Below are 9,764 nucleotides of genomic sequence, written 5' to 3'. Positions count from 1 at the left end.
TTCCCCTCAGCGCCCCGCGCATGCGCGGCTCCTCCCGCCAGCAAAGATGGCGGCGGCGCCGGGCGCGTTCAGCCTGCGGGAGGTGCTGGCCGGCTTCCAGGAGTGCGTGACGGAGCAGCGCGAGGTGCTGCTGGGCCCGTACCTCTGCGGCTGGCGGGGGCTCGTGCGGTGAGTGCGGGGCCGGGCGGGGAGGGCGCGCCTCGCGGCCTCCGCCTTCTATACGCTCCGTTTTCCCTTCAGCTTCCTGAACGGCCTGGGCGCCATCTTCTCCTTCATCTCTAAGGACGCGGTGGCCAAAATCCAGATCATGGAGAACTACTGCGGCGGGGAGCGGCGGGAGGAGTACCGCACGCTGCAGGCCATGGTGCGCTACGAGCTGAGCGGAGGGCTGGTGGACCTCCAGCGGCGCTCGGCCCACCCCGACTCGGGCTGCAGGACCGTCCTGCGGCTGCACCGGGCCCTGCGGTGGCTGCAGCTCTTCCTCGAGGGGCTGCGCACCGCCCGGCAGGACGCCAGCACGTCGGCCATCTGCACGGACAGCTACAACGCCTCGCTGGCCGCCTACCACCCCTGGGTCGTCCGCAAGGCCGCCGTCGTGGCCTTCTGCACGCTGCCGTCGCGCGACGCCTTCCTGGAGGTGATGAACGTGGGCGGCCCCGAGGAGGCCGTGGAGATGCTGGGCGATGCTCTGCCCCACATCCGCAACGTGTACGGCATCACACAGGAGCTGTACGAGCAGCATCACCTGCTGGACCTGCCCTGAGCCCGTCCCCTTCGTTGGAGCCACACGAAGCTGTGGAGCTCAGCTGTAGTCTGATGACAGAAAGAAAATGCACTACAATACATTACTATACATATATATATCATCACCTCAGCTCTGCAGGGAGGAATAGTGTCCACAAGCACGCTCAAGGGAGTGCTTCTCTCCCCCAGGCTCCAATGTGAGGCTTCGGGGTCTTGCTAAGCGAAGGCTGTGTGCTTGTACCACTAAAAAGGTGACAGCACCAAAGGCTGTAGGGCTGTGTATCCCTTACTGGATATCTCAACACCTTCACCTTAAGCTCACTTGGCCACTTTGTTTACAAGCTGTTCCCTTGGAGCTGCTGCCTTCCCCCCCACTCTGCTGTAGCACTGAAAACAGAATCCCGAGTAACGAGTCAGAAAAGAACCTGCTTTAGCACTTAAAAACAGAACCCTTTTCCCATCTGAAAAGAACCACCTTCCCTTGTAGTCACCAAGAGACTGTTCCTTTCCATATGGATCCATTCTGCAGGGCTTTGCTCATTGTTTTTTCTGTCCTTTGTGTGTCTTGGGGCGTGGACCAGTTCTTCCCGTGTCCTGCACAGCACTACATACCCAACTAAGGCAGCTGGCTGTACTTCATCTCTTTTCCAGCCTTGCTTCTAAATGATTATTTGTTATTTATTTTTAATGAATGTGTCAAATGCCTACAAAAGTAACTTCTCTAACTACAATCACAGCATATAATAGCCAGTATCTATAGTATGAAGTATGTAAAATTGAGTTTACTTAGCTTCTTCAGAGCCTGAAAAAGCACAACTGTTACTTTAGGAAGACATGAGTGTCTGGGGGAGAATCCCGCAGACCATCACATTTTGGTTTTCTCTCAATTAAGAGTCACTTTGGCCTAAAGTAACACTGCATGGCTCAGGAAATCACTATTACCTCACTGGGATCAGTCAGCTGAGCACTACATTACATGATTAACAAACTGCTGGAGAGTATCCCTTACAAGAATGCTTTCCTTTCTTGTGGTGTTGGAAGAAAGATGAGTTACAGTGTTATCTGTTCATCTCTGTCCTTCACCAGCAGTCTCATTCACTGACCCACTGATCAGGTGTGAAACCAACATCAGGAGTAACCCAGATGGAGTACTGAGAGTTTGCTTGTACATCCTAAATGGGGGAATTGCTGCTATACTGTAAAGACAAATACTCTCTTTCTGCCAAAGCCACTTCAAAATAACACAGTTCCATAGAACAAATCCATATATTAAAATGGAGCAGTTCCATGATGTAAGCTACAAAACACCTCCTGCTGTGCTCACTCAGTGATACAGATGGTGCTGATATTTCAGCTGGTGAAGTGTATTAAATGCCTTAAATTATGTCGAATAATCTGTGTCAAATGAAGGTATATTTGATCTCTTGTGGATTTAATGCAGGAATGGCACTGTCACATTTAGTCTCAGCCATTCCTCATAGGAGGCAAGCGTTAATGTTGAAAATGAAGTTCTGCAATTAAAGAATCAAACGTTCTCTGCAGGGAGAAGCTCTGTTGTGCCTTCATTACCAATAGCTGTGCAATGTGTGCTTCGAGTGAAATGCGGTTTTCTGTCAGTCTGCATTTTCTCACTTGAACAAGGTATCCCTAATGAAAACGGCCTTCTCCTGGGGTCCCTAGGAAACGTCCCTGCTTCTAAATGACAGGAGCCTTTGGAGCAGCCCCAGCTCATTGACACGCAGTATAACTCAGGTCCCGAACTTGGCTCTGACCCGGCTCAGTGGTTCTGCTGTCACTGATAGAGCCACATCCAGAAGTAAAAGAACCCTACAGCGACTTCTATCCTTGACAGCTGCAACAACACACAGGTTCACCAGAGGGAGTCTGAATGTTTTGTGCACAAAGTCCATCTCACAAACCACCTCCTGCCCCACAGTAAGCCGCCTGGATTTCACCTGGAAGAGTAACCGCTTACCAGCACCTTCTATACTATTCAGAGCTCCATGCGCTTACATTTCCATTACAGGCTTTTAAAATGAAATTTGATAATTAAAACTCAATTTTAAGGCTTAAATACTCCACTAAGAGGTTAGGGAAACCTGTAAGGGTATCCTCAAGAAGATGTTAATGTATTGCCTACAGCGTTGACACAGATACTTACCACTCTCACTTGCCTGAAACATGCTTCCATTAAAAGTGCCCAGCTCTCTAAGGTGCAGAGCAAAGATCAGCCTTGTAGGAGAAGCAGTGTATCTCTTTGGGGGTATACAAGCAGCTTCTGTGATAAGTTCATGTCACACCTCAACGTGAGAAATAATTTGATTGGCCAATAAGGACTTAGGGGAAATCTTGGTACAGCTACAATTAACAGCTCACCAACCTGCAGCCTGGATGGGGTCTGCTCCGTTGCATCCTTATGGTGTTCTGAGGAGGATTTGGGAATCTCCATGACGAGGTGACCTTCAATTAAAAAAAAAAAAAGAGCAATAAATGACATCAAGCATCCACAGCTGTTCTGGGAGAACTCACACCCCCGGTCCCAGGAAGGAGGAGGGCAGAGGGGCTGCCCTGCAGCAATCCAGGACAGCAGATGAGGCAGTGGTTTGCAAACAAGCAGGCGTGGGGTCCTGCTGCCTATTTGACTTGCCCACTGAACGTCGAGTTACGCATTTAATGCAGTTTGCTAAACAAATTCCTCTGTATTATTTCCGTCTCTCTGGGTTCTATTTAAACTGATTTCCCAGAAACTGTTGAGACTGCATCCCCGGCCCCCATTTGCTCTCCTGCATTTTAATGCTTTCATGAAGTATTTTCCCCTCCAAACAGGGAGATTATGATCCCCTGGGTGCTGCTGTGTATGAGCTTCGGTTGCGCAGCAGCCCTGAAGCCCAGCTGCCTCTCGGCTCAGTTTAGGAGGCCTGGTGACTACATCATTGGAGGCCTGTTCCCTTTTGGGATGGACACCATCAACCTGACAGCACGATCAGAGCCCACCTTAATCGTGTGTGAAAGGTAGGAAGGCTGTTTGTTTCATTACCATGCGTTAAATTTGGTCACTTGGGCACAGCTGACAGTACCTGGCAACAGACAGAATGCTGAGATGTCAAAGAACACGCACTGATCACCATGATAACACCGGTGGATCATGTCATTCCCTGCCCCCTCTTACTGCAGGTTATTTGTAGATGGGCTGATATGGGCCCTTGGGATGAAGTTTGCTATTGACGAGATCAACAACTCCACGTCACTCCTGCCAGGAGTGGAGCTGGGCTATGACATCTATGACACCTGCTTTGAGCCACTGGCAGCCCTACAGCCCAGCTTGCTGTTTGTGACCCAAAATGGCACCACAGGCATTGGCATAGCGTGCAACTACACTGACTACCAGCCTCGCGTCACCGCTGTGATTGGACCACATAAGTCAGATCTCTGCCTGCTGACAGCCAAACTATTCAGCTTCTTCCTGATTCCACAGGTAAAGAGATTCATAGGAAAAGGGAGAATTCTCCTTTTTGGTGGGGGGAGGGTTTGAATGGCTTAGTTCAGGTGGAAGGAACCTCTAGTCCAGCAACTGTGTGTGCTCCCTGTCTTTGAAATGGGACCATTGGAAATGTAGGTTTCAATCCTTGCCATAAATGTCAGTGTGTAACTTCCCAGAGAGGAGAGGGCTAACTCACACTGCCCTGCAACCCACGTGAAATGGGAATTAACAGTGGAAACTGGGAGAATCTCAACTGTGACTGTAAGTACTCGGTTATCTCAATAAAGAGAGCTTTCACAGTCAGGCCAACGTAGTTCTAAGGTATTTCTGAATCCACAGGTCAGCTATGGGGCCAGCAGCGAGAAGCTCAGCAACAAGGAGCTGTATCCATCCTTTTACCGAACTGTTCCCAGTGACAAGAACTTGGTGGAAGCTGTGGTCCTTCTGCTGGACGAGTTCGGATGGAACTGGATCGCCACCATTGGAAGCGATGATGAATATGGCCGAGGAGCCCAGGAGCTGTTCTTAAGCACCATTGGAAATAGCAGCATCTGCATTGCTTATGAGGGCCTAATTCCTTCAGACCTCACAGACCCCAGGGCTGAGAAACAACTGGAAGAGACCATTCAGTACATCAACAAGACCAATGTCAACATTATTGTCCTTTTTGCCTTTCGACAGCCAGCCCAGGCCCTGCTGAAGCAGAGCATCAAGATGAGACTAAGCAAGAAGGTCTGGATTGGCACTGAAGCTTGGCTGTTGTCTGACATAGCTGCCTCCATCCCAAACATTCAGAACATTGGGACGGTCTTAGGCTTCATTATGAAAGCAAGCACAGTCCCTGGCTTCCAGAAATACGTTGCCAACCTTCTCAGCTCTGTTCAGCAGGATGAATTTTGCCAGAAGTCCAGAGGATTCTACCGCCATGTAAGCTCTGACACACTGGGCACACAATGCCAACAGTGCGACCACATCTCCCTGAATGACATCTCCTCCACCTTAAGCCACTCCCAAATACAACCGGTGTACATCGCAGTCTACAGCGTGGCTTACGCGCTGCACAGAGCTCTGGGGTGCACCCACCAAGGGTGTCCCAGAGCATCCATCAGATCTTGGCAGGTGAGGAAAGGTCAGAGGGACCAACAGCCATTTTCCATTCAGTCCATGCTGCACACAGCCAGACAGGGAGGGAGTGATAAAACAATTCCTTCAGTCGTCCCCTATACCAGCACGTCACGTTCCCCTCTCCAGGGCTGCATTCAGGTTCCCACCACCTGGGCCTGGCACAACAGACAGAGCAGCTGACGATACAGCAAGGAGGCTGATAGCTGCAACCTCAGCCCACATCAGGAGGAACTGATTTCATCAGCCAGAACTTAGCTTACTGCATTAGCAACCTCCAAGCAAGAACATGAGCTGCACTGATACCTATTGTTAATTCTCATTTTCTCCTCAGCTGCTGCACTTCATGAACACCGTCCCATTCACGGTGAATGGCCAAAGTTTCAGGTTTGATGAATCCCATGGCACAAACTCTGGCTACAAACTTATATTCTGGCACTGGGAAAATGGCAGCCTCACACATCTGCCTGTGGGAGACTACCAAGAGTCCTTGTACCTCAACAAGTCCCTGATTCAATTTCACACTACAGATCAAAAGGTAAAGAGGTGGGCAATCTCATACTGCTTATGCTTTTAAGTATCTCTTCTGCCACTTCATCAGAACTGTCCATGAAGAGCTGCCAGCCTACATGCTGCTCCTACAGGATATGTGCTCTCCTGCAAACAAGTGACCCATCCCCGCTGTACAAAACTAGAATTAAGTATAATTAGGTATTCTCAGCACTGACAGATGGGATGCCAGCAAAGCACAGCCAGTCTTTTGTTGGGCGCCCAGCTGACACTTCTTTCCCCTTTTGTTCAGGAGCCCACATCAGAATGCTTCAGAGAGTGTGAACCAGGGCAAATCAGACAGATCAAAGGATTCCACCTCTGCTGCTATGACTGCACAGACTGCCCAGAAAACACCTTCTGCAGTTCTAAAGGTGAGGTCTGAGAAAGGCAATGGCTTTACCTGCCTGTATTGTGTCTTCTATCTACCCCTTAAACTCACGCAGGTTCACAGAGCTGATAAGGACCTGCTGCAGGCTCCTTCTCCAGGAAGCACTGCCAGGGCAGCAAGTTTCTCTCCATTCCGTTCTGCAGCATGCTGCCCAATCTTGCTGTACAGGTATTCAGTGCTGGACCTTCCTGATGATCTCAGATAGAACGTGTAAGGACAAGGTGTATGCTCCACCTCTGAGGTAGGAGAGAGGAGGCCTGATGAAATTCAGAGGTCTTAGCTAGAAGAGAATCCTATGAGGAAGTTCTGGGATCTGGTGGACCCTGGTGATCCTTCCTGGGATGAGAAACAAGGCCAAGAAACACGTGATGACTTATGGAGGAAAGGCAGTGAAGTAGAGAGGGGGGAAAAAGAAGAGATTAAAAAATGAAAAGCTATGGAGATGCAGTACGCTTCGGCAGGGGGGGAGGCAGCCAAACCAGCACCCAGACAAGTTCACAACTGATCCTTCCCCCTAGGCTGCACGTACGCTCCTGATGTGCTCTTCTCACTGCTACTTTGCAGACAGCTCCACCTGTACTCCCTGCCTGGAGCACCAGTGGTCCCCTGCCCGGAGCACGCAGTGCTACGACCGCAGTGAGAGATACCTCCGTTGGAACGAGCCGCTCACGGCCGGCTTGCTGATATCCATGTCCATCATCATATCCCTCATCTGTCTGACAGCGGTGCTCTTCGTTAAGAACCTCAACACCCCCCTTGTGCAGGCTGCTGGGGGCAACCTGAACCTCTTTGCCTTGTTTGCACTCACGCTGATGTGCCTCAGCTCCTGTCTCTTCATAGGGAAGCCCACTAACAACCTCTGCATGATGCAGCAGATTGTCTGTGCCCTGTGCCTCAATGCCTGCTTCTCCACTTTCTTCATCAAGTCCCTGGAGATCGTCCTGCTCACAGAGTTCCCCCGCTGTGCCCGCACTGCCCTGCGTTGGGTGACACCGAGCAGGTCCTGGCTCCTTGTAGCCCTGTGCCTCCTCACCGAGTGCCTCTTCTGCTTCTGCTACCTGCACCTGGGCCCTGACTACGTGCTGCCTGACTACAGCTCGCTGCCCACGGAGGTTCTGCTCATGTGTAGCACCGCATCCTGGCCTGCCTTTGCCTTGATGCATGGCTACAACGGGTGCTTGGCCTTCGTCTGCTTCCTGTGCACGTTCATGGTACAGAGCTCTGGGAAGAAGTACAACATGGCCAGGGGGATCACGTTCACCATCCTCATCTATTTCATCATCTGGATCTTCTTCATTACCGTCTTCGCCACTCTGAGGACAGTCCTCATGTCTGTGATTCAGATCAGTACCATTCTGATGGTCAGTTTGGGTATTGTGGGGACGTACTACATCCCCAAATGCTACATCCTCTTGCTGAAGCCCGATTTGAACAGAGAGGATTATTTCCAGTACTCCACCAAAGAGGAGCCGGAGGGAGACCCTCAATAAACAGGCAACAAACCAGATCCATTGTAGCCTCATTAGAAGTTGGCTGTATTTTAGCAAGATGTCTCTGTTCAGTATGACTCTATAAGCTATGGTGCAGACTCAATTACCAATTCAATGTAACTGGTGTGAAAACCTTCCAAAGCCAATGTTTAAATTTGTGTTTTACATGGGAAAAAAAAAATATTCTTGATTTTGACACAAAACTACAGAAACCATTGTGAGGTATAAGGGCAGCTGTACGTGTGACATGAGAAGCGTACGACCCATTCAAATATCAACTCACTCCTTTGTATTTCATTAACATGCGTGGGCAAAGAGCATGGAAATGAGGACCAGGCACACAGAAATGAAGTGCAAATCACACAATCACAACTGCTGCCAGAAGTCCCTCCTATCTCAAATCACATGCAAAGATCAATGGGGAGGAACACCTCTTACCCAGAGGGACATTCTGCCAAGGGGACAGAATGAATCAAACACTGTAAGTACCAGGAAACATCCTTAGCCTCTGCAGCACATCTGTTGTTCACTGTACAGGAGAATTCTCAGCTCCAAGAAGGGCAGTGCTTTGCTCCATTCAATATCGAAGTTACAAAGTAGGTACCAGTGATAGTTTCAGAAGGCATAACAGATACTCATAAAGGAAAAACACAGACTAACCCTAACAAAAGCTGCTTGCTAACCATCCCCAGTCAATAGCTAGCTAATATTATGAATGTTATACATCAGTTACTGAATAAGTGATCATCTTTGAAAGTGCTGAGTGTGGGTTTCAATGGAAAAAGGTATGAGCGTAGCCCTCTGTAAACCCCACAAGCTCTTTGCCACAAGGCAGGATTGCATATTACTGCATACCAACTCTCCCAAACCTATTTTTCTGCGTGTCAAAGACACCTCTAATTGCCAGCCTACCTGCTTACAACACCCCAACGACAACAAAACTCTCACCTGAAGCCTGGAAGCCCTCGTGGCTGGAAATGGCAGCAAGCCTTTGTAAGCACTCTGTGGGACCCAAAGGTCTAGGAAGTATTCCTTACTGCAGCGCTGTGACTTCGTAGCAGAACAGCAGAAAGGAAGAAGTACCTGATTGTGTTGCTTGGCCCCTTCCAGCCACCTGCAGACAATTCAAACTAGCTCACAGCTGGAACCCATCAGGCCCCCTGCACTAACAGGCTGCACAGTCCACATTTTTTACCATTTTCACTTGACTAAAACTGGCTACACCATTTTTTGCCCTGTATAATCTAACATGGTTTGAAAAGGCACATATAGGCAACTCTGCAGGACTGTCTCACAGGCTCTTACGTACCTCTGCTGTAGAACTGCGCCATTTGTAATGGGTGCTCCCACAATAACTGCTGCTTTGCCTTTTCCCCTTTCTGCTGGATCTCTACCAGCTGGAAAATCTGCCTCCTGAAGCTGTGGTTGCTGCTTGTAGGTGAACCACTGAGCTTGCCTCTGCTGCAGTTTGCATGCAGCATCTGGAAGAAAGGGAATATTCATGTGAACCAGCTGGATGCATGGACAGGTTCTACCAGCAGATCCATCTCTGGTAGAACCTGTCTCTTGCTCCATCCCATGTCTTCACAACAGGATGCTTTTACCTCCTCAGCCTTTCCTTTATACTTACACCTGCCAAACCATGCGAGGGGAAAGCCTGGTAATTAAGAGGTAGGGGAATTTACAGAGCTATTACTGTTTTTGCACCAATGTATTCATCACTAGCTGAAAGCTGCAGCCCTTCTGATGAGTGTCAGGGCCTCCTTTTTCCAATCAGATGTCATTAACCTGCACAGTGTTTCAGCCACCCATGACTCAGTTCAGCTGTGAACACTTACAGGGCTCCCATCTCACTCGGAGCTGTGATCATTTACAAGCACCATTAAAACAGAGCTCCTGGCTGCCTACCATCAGCTCCTGAACGTTTCTTTGTCTGCAGAGAGGGCAGGGAGAAATAAAAATTGCTAAATAAAGAGGATGAGGTTCT

At 49.5% G+C, this 9,764-nt stretch overlaps 2 protein-coding genes across 2 annotated transcripts; both read left to right on the top strand.

The window, feature by feature from the left end:
• Positions 1–36: 36 nt before the first annotated feature.
• Positions 37–2,285, top strand: CPTP (ceramide-1-phosphate transfer protein). Its single transcript, XM_417578.8, has 2 exons — positions 37–168; positions 241–2,285. The coding sequence occupies exons 1-2, from the start codon at positions 47–49 to the stop codon at positions 761–763; spliced, it is 645 nt and encodes a 214-aa protein (XP_417578.1). The 5' UTR covers positions 37–46; the 3' UTR covers positions 764–2,285.
• Positions 2,276–9,763, top strand: TAS1R3 (taste 1 receptor member 3). Its single transcript, XM_025142692.3, has 6 exons — positions 2,276–3,756; positions 3,919–4,219; positions 4,565–5,344; positions 5,682–5,885; positions 6,150–6,270; positions 6,852–9,763. The coding sequence occupies exons 1-6, from the start codon at positions 3,578–3,580 to the stop codon at positions 7,775–7,777; spliced, it is 2,511 nt and encodes an 836-aa protein (XP_024998460.2). The 5' UTR covers positions 2,276–3,577; the 3' UTR covers positions 7,778–9,763.
• Position 9,764: the final 1 nt, after the last annotated feature.

The sequence above is a fragment of the Gallus gallus genome, chromosome 21 (assembly GCF_016699485.2).
Source record: "Gallus gallus isolate bGalGal1 chromosome 21, bGalGal1.mat.broiler.GRCg7b, whole genome shotgun sequence".
NCBI lineage: Eukaryota > Metazoa > Chordata > Aves > Galliformes > Phasianidae > Gallus > Gallus gallus.
Note: the sequence above shows the minus strand (reverse complement) of the source record. Positions and strands in the feature narration are given on the sequence as shown.